Genomic DNA, 23,994 nt, shown 5'->3' on the forward strand with positions numbered 1-23,994 from the left:
AGCCATAGGACAGCAGGCAGGGTGCTGGCCTCGCAGGTGGCCCACCTGGTTGGATCAGCAGCTTCCCACGTGGTCTGCCGAGCACCACCACGAGTAATTTCTGAATGCAGAACCAGGAGTTACTCCTGAGTACCATGAGGTATGAGCCTCAAACAAAACAAGACAAATATTTGCTTGCTAAATTTTTCTCCATAAGGTATCATGCTTCCCCCTCTCTTGATATGGGAACGCGAATGAATAATTTTCAGATGATTCAGGAGTTCAGATGACTAAGATTATTATATATGTATACTTAATGTAACATAACAGGAAGTTGGAATAAAATCCACAGTGACAACACAGCACATCATGATGCCCATTTATTTTTAGGGAGGATAGATAATATTAAAAGAATTGGGGGGTGGACAGATAGTACTTGGGGAAGGACCAGGGTTCTATCTACAGCACCCCTTATGGGACTCGGAGAACCATCAGGAGTGGTTCCTGAGCTCAGAGCCAGGCGTAAGCACCGAGTACAGATGGGAGTGTCCCCCCGAAAGAGGAAAAAAAAGTAAAACAATTTTATTGTTTTATGGATCTATGAGGCAAGATTTTTCTCCCTCTATGCTTTTCACCAACATGGACAAATGCCACATGCAGGATGCCAGTGTCAGATGCGTGATGGATCACACCCTGGGCAGTTTCCACTGGGAGAACGCTCGCCTGTGACTGAGTCTGAACCCTCTTACTTCGAAACTTTACCTCCCTCCACTCGTGTGATTCTCAGGTGAAGCTGTGAACTCTAAGAAGCGTCAGTCGGTCAAACGGATGGCGTTTTCCTCCCTGAACCTCTCCAGGCCTCGGAGAAAGGGGTGCTGCACCCTAGGTCCTCACTCGTCCGTTCGAACCTGAAGCTTCAGCACAAGCCCGGGCTCTGCCAGGCTCCAGCTCGGCGTTCTTCCAAAGAAGCCGCCGCCAGAGGTCTCCGGCAGCGTCGGGACCCTGGCGGGCGGGCGGGCGGGCGTGCGGGGCCGGGGCCGGGGCCAGGCCGGGGCGGGCGGGCCCCGCGCCCCGGCCCTCCCAGCCCGGCGCGGCCGCTCCCTGTTGACATTTGCAGACACACGTGCGGGGTGTGGCTCCGCCCCCGCCCCGCCCCCACCAGCCCCGCCCCGCGGAAGTGGGCGGGGCCCGGCTGGGTCCCGCGATACCTTCCGGCAGCCGAGCCGAGCCGCGCGCCGGGGCTGCCCTGCCCTGCCCTGCGCGGCGTCCAGACGGTCGTCGCCTGCGGTGGCCGAGGGGCAGTCGCGTCCCTCGCGCGGACGCACCTCCGAGGCTCCGGGGCCGCCCACGTGCCGACCCCGCGGGGTCCCCTCCCCGGGCCCCCACGCCCTCCGCCCCGCGAGAGCCGGCGCGGCTGAGGAGGCCGCGCGGCGGCGGCGGCGGCGGCGGCGGCGGCCCCGAGCCCGGCCCGGCTCCCGCGCGCTGGCTCCGGGCGGTCGCCGGCCGCCGAGCGCCGGGCCGCGGCGGGCGCGCCTGCGCAGTGGCGCGGGGCGGCGCGGGGCGGGCCGCGGGGGGCGGGGCCGGCGCGACGGCGCCTGCGCGGTGGGCGTGATCCGGGCACTTGGGGCAGGATGAACGCTGCTTTCCAAGATGGCGACGGAGGGAGGAGGGAAGGAGATGAACGAGATTAAGACCCAATTCACCACCCGGGAAGGTCTGTACAAGCTGCTGCCGCACTCGGAGTACAGCCGGCCCAACCGGGTGCCCTTCAACTCGCAGGGGTCCAACCCTGTGCGCGTCTCCTTCGTCAACCTCAACGACCAGTCCGGCAACGGCGACCGCCTCTGCTTCAATGTGGGCCGGGAGCTCTACTTCTACATCTACAAGGGGGTCCGCAAGGTACCGAGCGGGCGCCGGCGGGGCCGGGCCGGGCCGGGCGGGGGCCGCGGGCCCGCGGGGGGCGGCGGCGCGCCACTTGGGAGCGGGCCGGCAACTCCGCCGGGCGCTCCCGGGAAGGGGCCGGGCGCGCCGAGGGCGGCGGCGGCGGCGGCGGCGGCGGCCTGGGCCGGGCGCGGGGGGCGCGGAGCCGTGACACGGGCGCGGCGCGGGCCCGGGGGGCGGGCGGGCCGGCCGGCGAGGGTCGCCGGGGGACGCGGGCGCGCGGGGCCGGCGCGGCCGCTCCACCTGCTGCGGCGGCCGTGACCCTCGCTCGGCTTTCCCACGGCGTCCCCCGGAGGTCAGCCCGGGGCTGCAGGTGCGGGGTCGCCGGGGGTCGCCGGCGGGGCTCCCGTCCCGCGGGGCGTGTCCCCGCGCCTCCCCCCCGGGAGCGTCCTCCCGCCCCGTGGTCCGGCGGCAACTCGCGGGAGTTTTCCTCGGGCCGGCCACGTCGGCTGCTGGCCGCCGCCGGGACGGCTCGCGCGGCCGCCGGCGCGCCCGCCCCGGCCCTGCCCTGCCCCGGCCCCGGCCCCTGCGCCTGCCCCGCCGCTCCCCGGGATCGGGCCGGCCCGGCGGCGGCCGCGGAGCCCCGGAGCCCCGGCGCGCCGAGCAGCCCGGCCCGGGGGAAGTTGGGTCCCGCGCCCAACTTGGCCACGGACACGCCGTCGGACTCTTCCCGTGCCTCGCTCCCGGGAGAATGCTGCGGCACACGCGTTGTGATTTACAGGCGTGATGTCATGGACTTTGAAGGCCCGAAATACCCCAGTGGAGAGCAGACAGCTCAGAGCAGCAGGAGGAGTAACTGTCCAACAGGAAGTCGCTAGCTGGGCAGTAGGACTAACGGATCTCCCCCCCACCCCCACCTCCGGGAAAAATGTGTCGGATTTTGTTGTTAAGACTTGTTTCTGGAATGATGAAAGTGTCTGGAAACGAAATCCACGGGCAGGCACGGCTTCTGGTGTTACCTTTTAAGACAGAAGTGGTTTTCTCTGCAGAGTATATTGATTTCTTTCTTCTTTTGGGGTCATACCTGGCAATGCCCGGAGGTCGCTCATGGCTCTGCACTCTGTGGTCCTCGCGGGACCGGATGGGATGCTGGGGATCGAACCGGGGTCGGCCGCGTTGGAGGCAAATGCCCTACCTGCTGTACTATTGCTCCAGCCCCCCCAGAAGTAGGTGACTTCCGAAGCTCATCGAGGCAAACCGTATCTGAATCTGTTTGCCCTGGTTTGCATCACGAAAGGACTGTTGCCTGGAAGCGTCCTAATAGTGTTCTGTCCGTGGGAGACTCAAGTGACAGCTAAAAGGAGACCGTTTCTGTTTTTGTTTTTGGGTCACACCCGGCAGTACTCAGGGTTCAGCTCCTGGCTCTAGGCGCAGGGATCACTCCTGGCGGTGGTTGGGGCCCATATGGGATGCCAGGGATGGAACCCAGCAAGTGCCTTGCTCGCTGTACTGTTGCTCAGGCCCCCAAAAGGAAAGCATTTCTTAACTACTCTGAAAAACTACTTTCATTTATTTGATTTTTGGATTACACCGCGGCCTTGCTCAGTATGGGTCCAGGAGACCATATATGGTGTTGAGAATCGAACCCAGAGCAGCAGAGTTCAAGGCAAAGCACCCTGCCCATTGTACTATCTCTCTGGTCCCTAAAAAATTATTTTAAACAGAATGTCTTAAACATGTGAATTTGAACTTTAGGTGAGTACTTTTTTGTGTGTGTAAAATTTTGTCACATTGCATTACATGATAAACATTTCAGATGTCTTCCAGCCATCATAATCAATTATTTTTTTGTTTTCTATAAATGAATTTATTTTTCTTTATTGTTTGGGGCTGGAGTGATAGCACAGCGGGTAGGGCGTTTGCTTTGCATGCGGCTATCCGACCTGAGTTCGACTCTGCCCCTCTCAGAGAGCCGGGCAAGCTACTGAGAGTATCTTGTCTGCACGGCAAAGCCTGGCAAGCTACCCATGACATATTCGATATGCCAAACACAGTAACAACAAAGTCACAATGGAGACTTTACTGGGCCCGCTCCAGCAAATCGATGAACAGTGCTACAGTGCTACAGTTTGTGTTGGGGGCCACAGTGGTACTCAAGCTACTCCCAGCTCTGCTCAGGAGTCATTCACAGTGGTGCATGGGAGGTCGTGTAGTGCCCAGAATGGATCTGGGCCTCTGCATGCGGACCATGTGTCTATCCCACTGAGCTCTTACGTTTTCCCCCTCAACTTTTTTTTTTCTGCTATTTCTGAGTGATTTTTTTCAGCAACTTTTCTGAATTACAAATAGAGCAAAACTCCATTCTAGAATTATCCATGAGCGCAGGATGTAATTTTTCTATGAGACTCTTTAACTCTCATAGTTCCTAAATAAAACAGTTTTACTGGGGTTGGAGAGACAGTACAGGGGTTAAGGCGCTTGTCTTGCACGGGGCCTTCCTTGGATTGATCATGAGCGCCACTGGCAAGAATGATTCCCGGGGACAGCCAGGAGCATCACCAGGTGTTAACTCTGAATCAAAAAATAAAAGTAAAATATTTTACTTTTTCTGGGGAGTCTATTCCTGGAGTACTCAGCTTACTCTTGTTTCGTGCTAAGGGATCACTCCCAGCTGGGCTTGAGGGACCATGTGGAGTGCCAGGGATTGAACCAGAACTGGCACATGCAAGCAAGTACCTCCCTGCTTTATTATTACTCAAGCTCCCAAACTTATTTTACTTAAAAAAAAAAAGAAAAAGAAAAGAAGTGCAAATCATTGTCTTTGCTCAGAAAACCAGAATTTAGGGGGTTAAGAATTTCTAATCTGGGCACCAGAAAGGTAGTAGTACAGATCGCACATGCCAACCAGGGTTCGATCCTCGGCACCTCATGTGATCTCTGAGCACAGAGCCAGAAGTAAGCGCACTCCTAAACTCAGCAGGAGTGGCCCAAGAACAAAATGGAACCCCAATGATTCTAGATATGGAGGAGCTGGAGAATGATGTAGTGGCTTGGTTCACATTGTGCTGACCCTGGTTTGAATCCCCTGCACCAGCTATGGTCCCCTGAGCTAGAACCAGGAATAGTTTTTGAGTACCTCTGGGTGTGTCCCTTTGCACAGTTTTCCTTGGAATCTGGGTCTGGAGTGGTCATTCTGTGGACATGCTTTGCAAGCAGGTGGCCTAAGCTCCATCCCTGGCACCACTGGTTTCCTGGACTGCTGAGTGACAACCCGAGCAGAAGCTGGGAGTAGCTCTTCTGAGCACTTCTTGGTGTGGCCCCTCAGCTACGAAGTCAAAGAATTAGAAATTTGTGACAGATCTGTGTCATTTGGACACCCCCCACCCATTTTTTCCTTTGGGGGGTATATAGTTTTAAACAGATACAGTGTTAGAAACCAGTTTACTTCATTTAAAAAAGCTTTATGACAACTAATCTTCCATCATTCATAGGTGTGCTGTAGACAGATACACTAATTCTGCCTGTGGACTGAGTGGAAAATCGGTCTTTAAACACACAAGCCGCGTATTGCCATTCCTGAGGAGTTTGGAGGCCTGAGTCTAAAGTCTGTTACAGAAAGTGAAGGAAATCTTGGCCCTTTAAAACAGATGCAGGAATTGGAGCGTTAGAATAGTGGGGAGAGCGATTGACCCAGGTTCGATCCTCGGAATCCCACGTGGTCCCCTGTCACCACCAGGAGTAATCTCTATGCACCCCTGGGTGTGACCTCCAGAACGAAACAGATGGTTTTGAGAGCTGGAAGGGCTTCTTAGCTCCTGGGAGAAAAGCAAGTCTGGAGCGAGGAGTGCAGACCGCATTGATCACAGAGCCTGTCTGCTCCATTGCTCTTTCATTTGGAGGGGTTGTGGGGTAGGTTGTGCCATAGCTGGTGATGCTCAGGTTTTATTCCTGGCTGGGGTGTGTCACCCCTGACAGATTCCGGTGACTTGTATGTGATGCCGGGAATTAAACTGAGTTGGCCACATGCAAGGCCTTAACCCCGTGTACTATCTCTTCTCTTTTGATTTCTCTTTCAAGATATTTTTGGATAAAGCTGGAGAAGGTAGTGAATGTTCTGGGCCCACCCTCTCTCTCCCCCTCTCCTCCCTCCCTCCCTCCCCACACCCAGCAGTACTTAGGGTCTATTTCTGGCTCTCTGGTCGGGAGTCACTCCTGGTGGTATTTGGAGGACCATATGTGGTATGAACCCCATGGTATGCATGAAGCCAAGTACCTTGACCTCTGTGCTATCTATTCTGCCCCCAACCCTTTAATTTTATGGAGCTCTGTTTATTTTTTCTGTTTTGGGGCCACACCTGGTGGTGCTCAGGGGTTACTCCTGGCTCTGCACTCAGAAATTACTCCTGGGGTGCTTGGGGGGCCATATGGGGTGCTGGGGCTCCACTCTGGGTCGGCTGTGCACAAAACCAAGTGCCCTACTCCTGTCCCTTGGCACTCTGTTGGTAAGTAAATATGATGGCCACCACTCTGATCTCAGCCATCACTTCCCCAGCAGATTGTTTTAAATTCCCAAGCTAGTGAACAGAGATGGTACAGGGGTTTAAGGTGCCTGCCTTGCATGTGGCAGTCCCCAGTTGGGTACTCTGCATGGTTCTCGGGGCCGTGCTGGGAGTGATACCCCCACCCCCAACCCCATCACTGCTGAGTGGCTCAATTCCCCTTACTAGCCTTCCCACCCCAAATTCCGGGGGGCCAGTACAGTTTACTCTGTTACATATTCTCACAGTGGCCTGTGCTTTGCCCTTCTGCACTTTTCTCAGTGATGTTCTCTGGGCGATAATCTCTTCTGTAAACCAAGGGCCCTCAAAGTGAAGACCAGGTCTTTTCTGCTTTCTCTTTCTTCCGAATTGCCAGCATAGTGTCTGATGTAGAGCAGGTCGGTCCTTCAGTGTGTGTTGAGTAAATGAATAAAGCATCCACGATCAACTGTGTCTTTATTTTAATGAAACAAGATTTTATTGAATGAAACTTGCTTAGAAAGGTGTGAGAGAGAGAGAAAGAGAGGAATTATCAGGAGAAAACACAGACTTCTCCAGAGTAGAAAAAGCCAGCAAAGAGCAGATAAGCAAGTGAGGTCCGTGTTCAGGGGAGAACCGTCTTGGAGAGCAAGCCTATGTATGAAAGTCTTTAGAAACTGGAAGCCTATTCACTGTTTTTGTTTCTGGTCACACCTGGTTGTACTTGGGGCTTAGTTTTGGCTCTGTGTTTAGGGATCTTGCCTGGTGGTTCTCAGGGTACCAAATGGGGTGCTGGGGATCAAACCTGGGTTAGCTGCATTCAAGGCAAATGCCTTAGCTGCTGTTAAGGGAGACCTTTTGACTTTTGAACTCTTAAGGGGTGTCTTGTATCTCACATTAAAAAAAAATAGGGGCCACACCCAGCAGGGGTTGGATGGGCCTACTCCTGGGAGATCCCAGCCCGCCTCCCCAGGTGGTGACTTGAGCCTGTGCTGGAACTTTCGACCTTGCACCTGCTTGACCATGGAGCTCTCTTTTGGGACCTTCACTTAAACCTTTAAAAGACATTTAAAGGGGGCTGGAGAGATGGCACAGCAGGTAGGGCATTTGCCTTGCACGAAGCCAACCCAGGTTCGATTCCCAGCATCCCATGTGGTTCCCTGAGCACCGCCAGGAGTAATTCCTGAGTGCATGAGCCAGGAGTAACCCCTGTGCATTGCTGGGTGTGACCCAAAAAGGAAAAAAAAGCAAGCAGAAAAGACATTTAAAGTTACTAATGAGTAACAAATCTGACTTTCATACAGTTGGGACATTCTGAGCTCAGAGACAGTTAGGTAATAGATAGTAACCTAATTGTGCAGGTTACTTTTGCTCTACTGGATCAGTGGGCTACCATTGGTTTATAAACTGTTTTGAGGCCACACCCACCCAGTGGGATTCACAGGGACTGCTCAAGGAGATGTGCTCAAGGAGATTTTTTTTCTTTTTTCGGTGCTGGGGATTGAACCCAGACCTCCCACAGGCCAGGGATGCATTCCAGCTGTTGAACTGTTTCTCTGGCCCTGACAAACCACATTTCAAAACTTCTCAGCATTTCTTCATATTGAAGCTAAAGGACCATTCCCTCCCCATCTTAAGATTGCAGTATACAAATGAATATACTGCCCAGAGATGTTACTGAAGCAGTTCCTACAAAAGGTGAACCTTTTTACCTCCTAGGGTGGAATTATTTTTTTCTTTTGGGGCCACACCGAGCTATGCACAGGGCTTACTCCACTCCTGGGTCTGCGCTCAGGCATCACACCTGGTAGTGCTTAGGGGACCATTCAGGATGCTCGGGAGCAAACCTGATTGGCTACATACAAAGCAAGCACCTTACCTGCTGTACTATCTCTCTGGCCCCCCTAAAGTGGAATGGTTTTGTTTTCAATGATTTTTCGTTTTGTTTTTGATTCATACCCAGCTGTGCCCAGGGCTTGCTTCTGGCAGGGCTCAGGGGACCTGTGTGGTGCCAGGGATTAAGGTTGAGTTGGCCATGCACAAGGCAAGTGCTGTCTCTTTGGTCCCTTCAGTAATTTGTTAACGAAATTAAGTTCATCTTTCCATTGGGAAGATGTCTACATGTCTTAGGGACCAGTCGCTTCACGGGAATTTGGAAGAGTTGGGTGTTTCGTGAAAGCAAGTTTAAAATGGGAGTCTAGATCTTTACTCCTGAAGAAACTGTGGATTTAGTTGAGGTCCTTTATGTTTGTTTGATTTTGGACCACACCTGGCAGTGCTCAGAGGCTCCTGGCTTGAGCGAACCACTCCCAGTGTTGTTCAGAGGACCGTGTGGTGCTGGGCTCGGCCCCCGTGTCCGGCTGCTGGAGCCTGCTCTCCGGCTCCAGTCCTAGGTCTGCGGCTTGGGAGAAGCCTTGGAGTCAGCTGAGTCTCGGGGCTCAGGAAAGCTCAGCAGTGAGGCTGAGGCAGGCAGAGCCCTCCAGGAGTATTTCACTGTGTTTCCGGGGTCGGGCTGTCCCTGGAGGGGAGCGGGTGGGCTTGGGAGAGAAGGTGCATCCTGTATGCGAAAGACTCCCCGTGATGGCAGAGGAATCGTGCTGCAGGAGAGGGGAGCTAGGCGCCCCACTGTCTTGGTTTTGGGGTCACACCCAGTGGCGCTCAGCGACTGCTTCTGGCTTCTGGCTTGGTGCACACTTGGGGGTGCGACCATCGGTGGGGTTTGGAGCACCAGACCTGGGCCTCTCTGTATGGCATGCACGCTAGCCTGATGAGCTCTCTTGCTGGGCCCTGCAAAGGTAGTCTTCCTCGCAGACTAGTTTTAGGTGTTAGGCTGCCCCAGAGAGAGTGATGTTTTCACACTAACCCATGCGTAGCATTTTCTTTTTTTTTTTTTTTTAGTTTTGGAACTGTACTCGACATTGCTCAGGGGTCACTCCTTGTGGTGCCCCGGGGACCCCAGGGAATGCCGGGGATCGAACCTGGGCCGGGCCCATGCAAGGCAAGCACGCTCCCCATTGTGCTATGGCTCCAGCTCAGCTCCCGTGTATGACTTTCAGACCTCTCTGTTCCTCATTTGTAATTTACTTTGATCTGCTTTAGCTATTCATCGTCTACCCCTCACCTTCCTTCCCTTTTTTTTGTCGTTCTGCGGATGAGCAGGGTGAGATGTGTGTGGCATGTTGGCAAAGGGCAGCATTGCCTGGACTCTTCGTCCCTATACTTGCCCGTTTTGGTTTGAGGTGATGGCGATCCAGCGCAGGACTTGACACCAGTTAGGCCTGCACTCTGCCAGTCACGTCCTGACCCGCCATTTATACTTTGGAAAGAGAGTTAGAAATTCCAGACTTAGTTTTTGGGGCCACAGCGGAGTGTTGCTCAGGGACAGCTCCTGGCTCTGGGCCCGAGGGTTGTTCCCAACAGTGCTCATAGCACCGTGCAGTACAGCCATCAAACCCAAGACTGGCGTGCGGAGCGTGCTCTCAGCTCACTGCTCCAGAACTTCCTTACCCAATTTCCTTTGAAAGCTTTCTGCTAGCTCTCAGCCCCAAAATAGAAATAAATTTAATTAGTACATATTTTCCGGCTGGAGCAATAGCACAGCGGGTAGGACGCTTGCCTTGCACGCAGCCGACCAGGCCGACCCCGGTTCGATTCCTCCGCCCCTCTCGGAGAGACCGGCAAGCTACCGAGACTATCGCGCCGCACAGCAAAGACTGGCAAGTTAGCCATGACGTATTGGATATGCCAAAAAACAGTAACAAGTTTCACAATGGAGATGTTCCTGGTGCTTGCTTGAGCAAATCGATGAACAATGGGAGGACAGTGCTACATATTTTCAGTTTTAGGACATTATATATGTATATTTTATGTAGGAGTATTGCTATTTATTCAGCCATTGATTAGGCTGATTGAATTGGGTATGAACTCCACGACATTTTAAATATTAACTGAGAGTATCGGTGCTAAGGTTACCTTATCTTAGTGCTAAACGTTTGGCGTCTCTGTCCCCTAATCAGTGCCAGGAAATACCAGGGGCCACTCCTGGTGATGGTTGGCGGGCAGTGCAGGTTGGATGGCAAATGCTCAGCCCAGTGATGTGATTGTCGCAGACCCAGTGGTGCCTAGGGCCGCCAGGGTCACCCCAGCGGTATTTGGGAGGTGGGGGTGGCCGTGGTGGCGGTGGCGGTGCTGGTAGCATATATGATTCCAGAGACTGATGTTGCGTTCGGGCTTGGGGCCTAGTGGACTCAGGCGTTTTGAATTCGCTCTCTAATCCTGGCTTGGTTTCTGGGCCACACCCAGCAGTGACTTACTCGTGGCCCTGTATTCAGTGATCACTCCTGGTAGGGTTTAGGGCACCATATGGGATGCTGGGAATCAAACCTGGGTCGGCTGCGTGCAAGGCAAGCGCCCTACCCTCTGTGCTATCGCTCCAGCCCCTCAATACCCCATTAAAAGAAACTTTTTTGAGGGGCTACTGACTTGTAATATGAAGTACAAGGCGTGTGTTCTGCACATCGTGTAAGTGGTACACGTGATCAAGTGAATTGAGGAGTCAAAGGGAAGTGGTATTTCTCTGCCAAGTGAATGGGAGGAGAATCTTCAGTCGGATTTCAGATCAATTATTTGCCCTGAAATGTATACAGATAGCCTTTTTTCTTTTCTATTATTTTTTTCTGGGACGGGGGGAGGTAGGGGATGGCCTTGGTTTACACCTGGCGGTGCTCAGGGGTGCTGCCAGTGAAACTTGGGGGACTGAGTTGTGCCAGGGATGGAACCAGGTAACCCGCATGCAAGTCAGGGTCCCTAGCCCCCTGTACTCTCACTGTCCACAGATCACACCTTTGTTAATTTGACTCCAGTGCTTTGTTTTGGCTTCTGCTCCTGGCAGTGCTAGGGGATTGTTTGGTGCCAGGAATCGAACCCAGGGCCGCACACTTGAAAGCAAGTGCTCTACCACTGCATCACCTCCCCAGCCTCTGTTGTTTTTTGTGGTGCCAGAGATCATGTAAAAGAAAAAAAAATCACTTTTTTTTTTTGGAGTATTATACCCAGTAGTTCTCAGCGCCACTTCCTGTTCCTGTGGTGCTGGGGCATTGTGTGCTGCCAGGATGCACTCAGCCCATCGACCTATCTTCCCCAGCTTCTTGTTTTTAAATTCCTTTTTTTTTTAATTTTGTTTTTTGGGTCACACCCAGCAATGCACAGGGGTTAGTCCTGGCTCTGCACTCAGGAATCACTCCTGGCGGTGCTCTGGGGACCATATGAAATGCTGGGAATCGAACCCGGGTTGGCCGCGTGCAAGGCAAATGCCCCTACCCGCTGTGCTATCACTCCAGCCCTTTTTTTTTCTTTTCCATTTTGGGTCACACCTGGCTCTGCACTCAAATCTCTCCTGGCCGTGTTCCGGGGGCCATATGGGATGTTGGGAATCGAACCTGGATTGGCTGTGTGCACGGCAAACTCCCTACCTCCTGTACTGTCGCTCCAGCCCCTCTTTTTTTGTTTGACGGGTGTTGTGTATGATTGTAGTGCTCACACACTGGTTGTGGGGGCTCGCTGGGAGTCCCAGCAGAGTAGTTGGAGTCCCTCATGGGCGTGTGGGACAGTGCCAGGGGTCAAACTCTGGCTTCCCTAGCCTCAGACTTGTAGGACAGGTACTCTGGCTACCCTGTCTCCTCCTCTTCTCATTTGAGCCACACCTAGCGGAGGTCAGGGTTTGTTTCTGGCAGGGCTCAGGACCACATGGGCTGCCGGGTCTTGAACCCGGATCAGCCGCTCGCAAGGTCAGCTCCCTGTGGCACTACTATTGCTCTGGCTCCTCCTTATCTTTTTTGCTTTGTTTTGTTTTGTTTCAGGGCCACACCTGCCACTGCCCAGGGTTTACTTCTGGCTCTGCACTCTGGGACCACTCTTGGAGGGCTCGGGGACCATATGGGGTACTGAACCCAGGTCTGTTGTGTGCAAGGCAAATGCCCTACTTGTTGTATTATTGCTTTTATTTCTGATTGGGCTTCATTTCATTTCATTTTTTATTTTATTGTTGTTTTGTTTTGACCTTTGGGTCACACCCAGTGATGCTCAGGGGTTACTCCTGGCTCTGCACTCAGGGGTTACTCCTGGCTGTGTTCAGGGGACCATATGGGATGCCGGGGATTGAGCCCAGGTGAGCCACATGCAAGGCAGACGCCCTTCCCTCTGTGCTATCGCTCCGGCCCTTGCTTTTACTTTAATTTGGGTTTGCATATGGGGCAGCGATTGGGGGCCAGGAGGGCCACACTAGGTGGTATGGGTGTGGGGGTATATGGTTGGTGCCCAGTATTACTCTGCTGCTTGAGCCCCAGCTTTAGTGGACAGTTGCTCTTATCATTTAGATTTTTCTGAACTAAAATATCTCCATGGAATGACAATTTGTAACTTGAGTAAAACATGCCAAACCGTCTTTGCTATATTTAGAATATTTTTTCAATTATTACCATCATTTTTTTGTTTTGGGGTCTTCCCTGGCTGTGCCGCAGGTCTTCCTCCTGCAGGGCTCTGTGCTCGGGAATCACCGTGGCATGTGTTGGGGGCTGTGTGTGGTGCTGGGATTGAACTCGGGTCGTCAGTGCCAGGCAAGTGCCTTGCTCACCGTACTCTCCCACTCCGACTATACTTTCGTGTCTTGCACGTAGACGTAGGAAAATGTACTTAAGACCATAGGTTTTAGAAGAAAGAAGAACCACACGAGGATGAATTCCTAAGGGTTTGCTGTTCTAGAGAGTGAGACTTGAACATATTCTCAGTAATTGTGCTGTGATTGTGTGAGACCGAGGCTGCTTGCAGCTGCTTCCCTGTTGTGGTGTGACTGTGCTTATTTCATTTTATTTTCCTGCTGTGGTCGAACTGATTCTGGTGCTCCTTCTCTTTACTTCGATCTTCATTTCAGAGACCTTCAGTCTTAATGTTTTATTTAACAAGTGCTTGAGTGGTTTTTATGTGAAAAGCAGTGTGGCAGTCGAAGAGGTCTGAGTCATGGTCCCTAACCTTGAACGGTTTATCATCTAACCGGAGAGATTGGATATTCACACTCTGACTCATTGGACCAAGATTTATTGAGTGTTGTGACAGAATCTCTGCCATCATGGCATTCACAGGCCAGTGGGATAATAAATGGCTTATTTATTCAGCTAACATTTGTTGGATTGGTGGACCCAAAAGCAAGACATGGAACCTTGTCTCAAGTGCCCGCGGTCTAGAGGGGCGATGGTGTGGAGTCGTGAGAGGCACACGCTGTGTCATCACCCAGCAGGACTTCTTAATCAGAATAGAATTTGGGGGTTATACCTAGCTGTAGCATTGTCCTCCCGTTATTCATCGATTTGCTCGAGCGGGCATCAGTAACGTCTCAACAAATTGTGAGACTTGTTACTGTGTTTGGCATATCGAATACGTCACGGGTAGCTTGCCAGGCTTTGCCGTGTGGGCGGGATACTCTCAGTAGCTTGCCGGGCTCTTGGAGAGGGGCATACCTACCTAGATGGGGGAAAATCATTCTTTATTTTTACACCACCAACGAATATAGGTGACAGATGTAAGTAGTGACAGCCTTTATTGTCAGGGAATCACACAGACGGTCTGCATCACAGTATATTTGCAGCTATATCAGACACCATTTACACTCACCACTGCTTTTTGTGTCTAATGTATGTATTTCTTTGGGGGCCCTACTCAGCTGTGCTCAGGGCTTAGCTCACTCTTGACTGGGCTCAGGGTACGGGGGCTCAGATGCCCACCCGCTGTACCGTCGTTCTGGCCCTCATCACTGCTGTGGAGTCACAGTACATAGACATTGGGCCTGCTCCTGGTGCTTGTTAATGACGGGAAATAAATGATTCACCACGCCCCTCCTGGTGCCGGGGTTCATATCCAGGGCCTCATCCATGCAAGACAGTGCTCTCCTGCTAGACTGCATCTCAGCTCCTGAAGAAATCTTGACTATCTTTAGTCTAGTATGCTATAATTATATTTTAATATCACTGATTCTTTTTAACCTTTTTGGGGGGACACACCCCACTGTGCTCAGGGATCATTTCTGCCAGTTCTTGGAGAACCATGTAGGGTGCAGGGCTTGAGCCCAGTTGGCCATCTGCATGTGAGCCCCTTACTCACTGTGCTTTCTCTCTGGCTGTCTTTGTCATCTATTATGTTTAATAACATTGTATAAAGAAATCCATGGCACAGAAACTTTAAAGCACCTTGATTTAAAGAAATCTTAAGCTTTTTATCACGGTGTGATTATATAGGAAGGTAACTGGTTTCTCCTGTCCTGTTAAGTGAAATTTTCAGCTCTGTTGAAGAGAGTATTGTGATTCTTTTTGATGACTCAGCAGTTGATGATCTAGACTTTTTTTTTTCTGGTAAGGTAAAGGTAAAGGTAAAGGCCCTCCCGTTGATCGTCGATTTGCTCGAGCGGGCCCAGTAACGTCTTCATTGGAGACTTTGTTGTTACTGTGTCTGGCATATCGAATACTCTCGGTAGCTTGCCGGGCTCTCCGAGAGGGGCGGAGGATTGGGTATTGACACACCCGGTGTTGCTCAGGGCTTACTCCTGACTCTGTTCAGGGATCCCTCCTGGTGGGGCTTGGGGGACCAGATGGGGTGTTGAGGATCGAATCCAGGTCGGCCATGTGCCAGGGAAGCAGCCTGCTCCCTGTGCTGTCTCGTGGCCTAAATTGGCCTTCCCATTTGCTGCTTTCCTTTTTGTTTTCGCCTTGCTGCCATCACTAGAGGGAGGAATGGTAAGAATTACCCTGTGTTCCAGTTGGTTCTTGATAGTGGAGAGTTACAGTAGAAAGTTTGTCCTTTTCACTTGCAGTGGGAACTTGGAGAGGCTCTAACAAGGTGATGTTAGAACTGAGTTCTAAGGGTGTATGGGCTGAAGAAGGGTTCTTTTGAGATGTGTGAGCTTTAAGCTCACCCAGTCTTGGGCCACAGGATTATCTTCCTCAGTGATAGCCACTATTTAATGTTAGCTTTCAAAATGCTTAGTGTGATTTTTGCCTGTTTCTGGGCCACACTCAGCAGTGCTCAAGCCTCATTTCTAACTTTGTGCTCAGGGATCACTCCTGGCAAGTGTTCAGGGGACCATCTGTGGTGCCCAGTGTGGAACCTGCGCCTCCTTCCTGTGAAGCTTGTACCCCAGCCCGCTAAGATCTCTCCGGCGCACGGTGCTTTTAACGGTAATGGGAAATCCAGTTGGCACCCCCTTGTACCACTCTCAGTTCTACCCTTGACTAAATGGAGTCCACAATAATCAGATTGCAACTTCCTCCTCCTTGCAACGACGCCAACCCTCTCCCCCTTTGAGCCCCGCTGTCCCCACCCCCCTTCAGTGTGGAACCTTTGTATGTGGCAGCTCCTGCCCCTGCTCACTTCTGTCCTTGTTGGAGTTGTCGGGACCCTTCAGGTGTGAGGTGGGGCTAGTGCCCTGGGAGTCTGTGCTAGTACTCAGCCCCCCAGACTTTCCAAGTCCCAGTCTGCCTGCCCACCTGCCCTTCCCCTCCCCTTCGCTCTGGTTTGAGCTTAGGACTTATTCCTAACTCTGTGCTTAGGAATCACTGCTTGCGGGGCTTGGGGGACCACGTGGGGCGCTGGATGACCCCTCAGGAACCCTGCCCTCTGCCCTACGGCTCTGGCCTGGAGTCTGCAGTTCTGGAGGGGGATAATGTGCTTAAAGTTGGAAAGCATTGATCTTGACTACATTCTTTAATTCTCTGACTGCCTCTTCACACTTTTCCCCGTCAAGTTATTCCATCTTCCAGCCATCTAATTTAGTGTCCGATTCAGTGGTTTTCAGCAAATTTACCAGCTTTTACAGCTATTAACATAATTCGGCTTTAGAACATGAGGAATTGTTTTAAATCATGTTAAATTGTATGTATGCTACTTAAATAGATTCTAAAGATCTACTGTGGAAGACAATGCTCCTAGGATATTGTGTTCTGAAAATTAGTAAGAACCTAGGTCTCATGTTAGAGAGAAATAACAGAAACACTGAAGGCGAAGGACTCCAGGGAACTCTGGGAGGGACTGGCTGCCTGGTACCTCGATTACAGTTATGGCATCACGGTTGTTTGCGAATGCCCAAAATAATGTACACTGTAGACATTATGTCTTTTGGTCAGTACTGCCCAGCAACATTTCAAAAATGTTGTTTTAAGACATTCACGTGGCTTCAGCACCAGAGTGCATGCTGTATATCTCTATATATCTATCTGTCTAAATAAAAGGTTAATCAGAGACCTTGCTTCTGTTTCTGGTATCACGCCTTCCTTTCCTCTCGCTGTAATTTTGATTTTTGGGGGACCGTACCTGCCAGTGCTCAGGGCTTACTCCTGGCTCTGCACTCAGGGATCACTCCTGATAGGGCTTGGGGGAACCATATGGGGTGCCGGGGACCAAACTCAGGTCGGCCATGTGCAAGGCAAGCGCTCTACCTGCTGTCCAATTGCTTTGGCCCCACAAAGAACTAAAAAAACTGTTTCGAATTGAACCACAGTGAGTTGCAGCTTTATAAAGTTATGATTCAGTTTCAGATGTATGATGTTCCACCTCTTATCCCTTCACCATTGTCCGCTTTCCTCTGCCATTGTCCCCAGTTTCCCTCCTGCCTCCCAGCCAGTCTCTCCCCCTCCCCGCCCCCCATTGTCCTGGTGCTCCCTCCCCTGACTGTCCCTCCCACCCTTGCCCACCGGCAAACTTCCTGCTGAAGACTAGTCCTCATGCTCTTCTTCAGTTGTCTCTGGGCGTTTGTTGTCCCCCTACTATGTTTCTTTATTTCCCACATCTGAGTGACATCACTGTGCCTGTCCCTTTCCCGCTGACTGACTTCACCCAGCATGATACTCTCCAGGTCCATTCAGGCAGCGGCAATTTGCATGATTTCATTTTTTTCTAATGACTGAGAAATACCCCATTGTGTATATTTCCCATCATTTCTTTATCCAGTTCTTGGGCACTTGGGCCGTTTCCAGATTCTGGCTATTATGAATAGTGCTGCAATGAACATAAGGATGCAGATGTGATTTTCTGTATTGTGATTTCTGGCCCTTAGGGTATATTCCCAGGAGCGGAATTGCTGGGTTGTATAGAAGCTCAATTTCTAGTTTTTTGAGGAGTGTCCATATTGTCTTCCAAAAAGGCTGGAGCAGCTCAGCGTTCCCACCAGTAGTGCGTGAGGGTCCCTTTCCCCTTTCCACTGCATCCATGCCAATACTGATGGTGGTTGGTTTTTTCTTTTTTTTCCATTTTTTTGGTTTTAGGGCCAGGCCTGGCAGTGGTCAGGCTTACTCTTGGTTCTACACTCAGGAATCACTCCTGGCAGTGTTTGGGGAACCACATGGGATGCCGGGAATTGAACCCTGTGTTGGCAGTGTGTACCCTACCCTCAGTACTATCATTCTGCCCCCCAACACCACTTATTGAAGAGACTTTCCTTGTTCCGCTTATTTCCCCCCTTTATTGGACATTAACTGCCCATATACCTGAGGGTCTGTTTCTAGATTTTCAGTTCTATTCCTTTGATCTGGGGGTCTGTCTTGATTCCAGTACCATGCTGTTTTAATCACTGTCTCTTTGTAGTCCGGTTTGGAGTTGTGGGGAGTTAACTTCTAACTAGAGCTGCTGCAGTAGGCTTACCAGCCGCTTTTGCAGTGGTTGAGAGAACTCTTTTTTTATTTGTTTTGTTTTGGACCACACCTGGAAGTACTTAGGGTTTATGCCTGGTTCTGCACTCAGGAATCACTCCTGTTGGGCTCAGGGACATTGTGGGGTACCTGGCGTCAAACCCGGGGTGACTACATGCAAGGCAAATGCCCTACCTGCTGTCTATCTCTTCAGCCCCTGTTGAGAGAATTCTCCCATCCCCTGAATTCAGGAGACTCATTTAGGGGAAGGGAAAAGAAGGCAGGGAAGCTCCCAGATTGTGAGAAGGATCTCTATTTATGTTCTGTTTTGGGGGTGTTCAGGCTTTGCTCTGGCTCAGCATTCAGGGATCACTCCTGGAGGACTGGGGAATCGAACATGGGTCTGTGGCATGAAAGGCAAACACCCACCCTGCTGTATTATCTCTCTAGCCTGAGAGTTGGCTTTAGAAATTGCTCACAGCTTCTTGTGCTGGTAGAGTGTTCTGTGACCCTGGCCGAGGCTGCCTGGTGTCTGAGTTGCCTGGAGCTAAGCCTTGTTTGAAGCTCTAACTTACCCTGGTTCCCTGGAAAACCATGCTCACTCTCTCCCTTCTGGAAGGAAGTGACTGTGCCACTGTCCCCCACCCCACTCCCTTCTGCTAAAGTGGGGGATTTGCACAGCTCCTAAGTGCTCTTCCTGCTGGATTTTGGAATAGGCGTATGTGCAGTTAGCAAGATTGAGGGCCATATTAGCTCAGTCATTTTAAAAATTGTTGTCCAGCAGTGGCCGCCAATCCCCTAGGGGAGGCCTGACTCAGAGTCCCGTGAATGATGGTGTGTGCTGGGGGCTTCCCTTGGGCAGTGGTTGAGAGCAGGGCCTACCGAGCACAGCCTCACACGGGGCAGCCTCATCCTCAGGGCCATGGCTGGCTTCGTGTCCTGTTTGTGGGAGGCTTGGGCCTGCCTTGGAGCTTCCCTTTCTGCTCTGGTTTGGCCTTTATCCTGTGTGGGTTCCTGTCCAAGGAGGACGGCTCCGTGGGTGTTGGCACCCTGTGTAGCGCCAGTGGTCCCCAGTCTGCCTCTGACACTGTCCCATAGTGACACTCTGGGCCTTGTCATCCGCTGAAACGGCATTAGCTCCAACGTCACGGATACAGAGACGGCGTCCTTCTGTCTGGATCTCCAGGTTCCCCACCAGCGTCCTCCGCACCGTGGGAGCAGCAGCCTTGCTCCAGAGTGGCCTCACCCCCACTGTTCTGAGCGCTCCGGGCTCCTGATCTCTGGGCTTTGTGCTGCCATGCCCCGTGGATGCCGCGCGGTCCACGCTTCTGACCTCTCTGTGACACTGAACACACACACACTCATCTCCTTCCTGAGACACTCCTTCAGGACTCCTTCCTGCCAGGGTGCTTTGCTCTGCCTGCCTCTCTGGCCCACAGAACTCTGGCCTCTTACTGCATCACTGCCTTTGCCAGTTTTTCTGTGCTACCTGATCTTTAATTGAATTTCCTGATGACTCAGTTCCATTCCCTCTCTTCTCACACCCAGTGTAAGTCTCTACTCTACCTTTTGTTCCTAAAACTGTTTCTACCTTTTTGTCTGTGTGTGCACCTCCACCCCCACATCAGGAATAAGTATTTGTCGCAATAAATGAATCCAGTAGGTATTTCCCTGAAAGCACGAATCTGTTTACCAAAGGGCAATTCAAACTTACACTCCAGGTCCTCTAGCAAAGCCTCATTCCGAGCTCTTCCTTCTTGCAAAGGACTTTAATTTATTTATTTTGGTTTTCCGACAATGCTCAGGGGTTATTCCTAGCTCTGCGCTCAGGAATTGGTCCTGGCAGAGCTCGATGCCGGGTATCTAACCCAGGTCAGCTGTGTGCAAGGTGAATGCCCTACCCAGCATACTGTCGCTTTGGCCCCTTGCTAATGACTTCTGCCACTTCTTCCTTTTGCTTTCTGAAGCTTTCACTCTTCTTTAGTACACCTTTTTTTTTTTCTTTTTTGGGTCACACCCGGCGATGCACAGGGGTTGTTACTCCTGGCTCTGCACTCAGGAATTACCCCTGGTGGTGCTCAGGGGACCATATGGGATGCTGAGAATCAAACCTGGGTCAGACGCGTGCAAAGCAAATGCCCTACCTGCTGTACTATTGTTCCAGCCCCATGAAGCTTTCCCTTTTTAATTAAAAAATTGTTTTTGGGCCACACCCGGCAGTGCTCAGGGTTGACTCCTGACTCTGTGCTCAGGGATCTCCTGGTAGTGTTCTGGGGATCATTTGGGGTGCCACGGACCCCAGTTGGCTCACCCTATCCATTATACTGTTGGCAAGACAGATACCCTACGCGTTTTACTGTTGCTCTGGCCTTTCACACATACACACACGTGGGGGGGGGGCGGGTACCTGGGTTGAACTCAGGCCTTCCATAAGTAAGGCAAGTGATTTGCATGGAGCCGCCTCCCCTGCCCCTCCGTGTGAAACTACACACACGTAGGTTTGGGGGCGTGTATAGGACTGGTAGTGCCTGGGCTCCACTCTCGGCGCTCTGCACAGGGCTGGCTCTGATGCCAGGACTGAATTGGGTCCCCAGCATCTTTGCATGTGCTCAGCCCGCTGAATGTCTCTGTGGCCCTGTACCTGACTCTGGACCATCATGTGTGACCATCCCACGCGGCACCATGGTTCCGCCACAGAGCCCCTGGGCGCTTCCCTGTGAGGGTAAGGGCACCTTCCGCCGGAGTGCTCAGGGACGGAGCCCTGCTGGGGGTGCCGAGGGATGGCTCTGTGCAGGGCAGGGGCCTTCCCTGCTGCCCGTCTCCTGCCCTGCCTTGGCATACCTGTTTTACACCTCTGGGTACCCGGGCTGTGTCTCAGTTCTCAGGCAAGAAACGGTCGCAAGTGGAAAAGTTTAGAAGCCCTGCTAGAAGCACAAGTTACGAGGCTAAGATGATAGAGATTTGAAAGGTGACGTCCCTCTTACCCGCATCCCTACACTGGATCGCAGACCCCCAATGACTGTTTTTATTGGATCCACTTCTCCGCGCCCTCCCTGCGTGTAGCTGCTGCTTTCTGCGCAGTAGGCACTGGAGGGTTTGGATGGATATGCATATGCAAGGCTTTGTTGGTGGTACATTACTGTGGGTAGCAGATTGTCCTTTATTCATTTTTTTAAGTAAAAACAGGGTTATTTGAAGTTCTGAGGGAGGGGGTGGTGAGAGAGAGAGAGAGAGTATGCATTTCAGCGTTGCCATTGCACATCTCAGGAGGGTAGATACATGCTTGGGCTGCATGTGTGAGCAACACATGCACATACATGCCACATACTAGTCCCTTGTATGAAATACGGAACTGGTGTTCGGTTGACTCCTTGGAGTGAGTCTTTCTGATCCTTTTTCCCTGTTTCTCCTGAGATGCAGCAAGGAGCTACGTTTACCCCATGTCTGTTCCTCTGCTTCTCCCAGATGCACGTGCATGCACTCACACACGCACTCACATGTTTCCTATTCATGCCTCTTGGCGTTGGTGAGAGGCAGAGGAGGCATGAAGTGAAATCTCTGAGGTCCACTCTGGCGTCTTCTTAGGAGGTGGAAGGTTTGCCAATCAAGTCATAAATTAGCTTGCCCTGTAGAAGTTTTTTTCCCCATTGGTATTTTTCTTCCTGCATTAACATACGCCTCAGAGACCTGGGCCCTACGCAAACAGGATGAGAACGCTATTTGGGTCTCTCAAAGAGGAATCGAAAGAGCTGTGCCTGGAGTATCACGCTTCACTCAAATGAGAGAAAGAATACGAAGTTCTGACCTCCGTCAACGCTCAAGAATCAGGGACGTTGTCTCGTTTGCCAAGGCATCGAAAATCAGATGGGCTGGACACGTAATGAGATTTAGAGACGACCGCTGGACTAGAGCCATTACCGGCTGGATTCCATGGGACGTCAAAAGATCGTGTGTCCGCCAACCTACGAGATGATCAGACTTCTTCGTCAAGACCCTGAACGGTCAGTTTGAGGCTCTTCATGTTCTTAGAACGAGCAGATGCCATTGGGCTGCGCTAGCACGCAACAGGAATGAATGGAGATGTTACTGGCGCCCACTCGAGCAAATCGATGAGTAACGGGATATCAAGTGATCAAGTGATCGAGTGTATTTTTGTAATCCTTTCCCAGTGCTTGGTTATATATTTGAAGCATTATTTGGTCCCAAGTAGCCACTTTAATGTCTGGCACAGTATAAGATGCTTATTTAGCGTTTAGAGAATGAACCTGGGTATGTGTTCTCTTTTGGGGGAGGTGGGCCACTCCTGGCAATACTGGGTACCCCCAACTTTGTGTGTTGTGGTTGCTCCTGGCAACAATTTTTAAAAGTAAAAGTGGGGAACAATCGTGAATGGTATCTATTTAAAAACAAAAAACCAAAGGGGTAGTAATGTAATCTCTGATACTTTGATAGTGAGTTCTGCTTTTGAAGATTGATAAGCTTGCATTTATGCCTGCCGTCACACCTGGCAATAATTCAGCTTAAAAAAGCCAATGCTCTCCAATCCAGGGCACCCAGACCCAGGTGACTGTTGTCAAGGTTCCTGAGTCTTTCCTGTGAGGTATTGAGTGGCCATTGCAAATGTTAGCTTCATGATCACCGCTGCTACGGGCAGAGGACCGTATGTTGCTGGCGTCGGATCACTGCCTCCCCCTGCAAGCCTTGTGCACTGGCCCTTTGGCCTGTCTCCCTGTTCTGGGCATGGAGTTTTCCCGTTGATCCTGTTCTAGTATGTTGTCAGGCATTGCTTTCTGTAAAATTATATTCCTATCTTATTTTGGCACCCTTTTTTTGTTAATGGTGTTCATCACCTGCTGCAGGAGCAGTTGAGCTACCTGTAAACGGGTGTGACCCTTCTAGTTAATGAGCCTGTTAGATCATCGCAGGAAGTCGTGTGGGCTCACTACCCTGGAGTCAGCTGTGACATTTCGCTTTTGATTTTCTTCCTTCCAGGCCTTTAGGAAACTTGCTGGCTCTGCCTTAAAATGCATAATCACGGGAGAGATTTTATAGGGGTTAAATCACATGCTTTGCAAATGGCCAACCCCGGTTTAGTCCCTGATACCACCCCAGGTGTCACGTGGGTGCAGCTTGGGTTCTGGACCACTGCTGAGGTAAAGGGGGTAACCCCCAAGTTCTACAGGCGTAACTGAGCAGCACTGCATCTTGGACCCCTGCATTGAACTGCTAGACTAGGAGGGGCCCCCGAGCTTCCTAAGCCCCCTTGGGACACCCCCCCCCCCGCCCCCGGCATCTCCACCAAAAATATATCTCTAGGATCTGATTACTTCCCACTAGGGCCACAATCTTCCGCAGGTTTTGTTTGGGGGCCATGCCCAGTAGTGTTCAGGGCTTACTCTTAGCTCTGTGCTCAGGGATCACTCTTGGTGGTGCTCAGGGAACATGTGGATGTCAGAGATGGAACCCAGGTTGGCCTCATGCAAGGCGCGTGCCCCGCCTGCTGTCCCAGAATCTCCCAATTCACGGTAGTACTGTCCCACACTGGAATGATTACAGTGGTCTCTGGAATGGGCCCCCTGCCCTCACCATGCAGTCAGGGGTGTCTTCCTAACCACAAGAGGTAGTTTGGTTGGTTGGTTTTTGGACCACTCCTGTGGACTGTGGTCAGGTGTCACTCCTGGCCTGACTTGCGGGACCACATGTGGTGCCAGCAATCAAACATGGGTTGGCTACGAGCAGGGCAGGTGTCTTCCTGCTGTACTTCCCTGGCCCCTAACTAATTTCCGCTGGCCTGGTGCCCGCAGGCTTATAAAGGTTGAAAGCCACTGGTTTGTTGTGGTCATTAACCTCTGGTTAATGACCTGGGCGGCTGCTGGCCCACAGGTCAAAAAGAATGAAGGAATGTTTTGTTTGTTGCCACAAGTGGTGCTTGGGGCAGTTGCGGGCTGTGG

General features: G+C 51.8%; 1 protein-coding gene across 8 annotated transcripts in view; it reads left to right on the forward strand.

The window, feature by feature from the left end:
• Positions 1 to 1,510: 1,510 nt before the first annotated feature.
• WDR20 (WD repeat domain 20) overlaps positions 1,511 to 23,994 on the forward strand; it is a 53,648-nt gene continuing 31,164 nt past the window's right edge. For 3 of the 8 annotated variants that reach the window (XM_056113714.1, XM_056113715.1, XM_056113717.1), the window contains exon 1: positions 1,511 to 1,878. In XM_056113714.1, coding sequence (XP_055969689.1) covers positions 1,630 to 1,878 — 249 coding nt within the window. In that variant the 5' untranslated portion in view covers positions 1,511 to 1,629. Of the gene's footprint in view, positions 1,879 to 3,466; positions 3,616 to 23,994 lie in introns of all 8 variants that reach the window. The other 5 variants (XM_056113709.1, XM_056113711.1, XM_056113716.1 and 2 more) reach the window with 4 other exon arrangements.

Source organism: Sorex fumeus, unplaced genomic scaffold (genome assembly GCF_029834395.1).
Source record: "Sorex fumeus unplaced genomic scaffold, SorFum_2.1 ptg000022l, whole genome shotgun sequence".
Taxonomy (NCBI): domain Eukaryota; kingdom Metazoa; phylum Chordata; class Mammalia; order Eulipotyphla; family Soricidae; genus Sorex; species Sorex fumeus.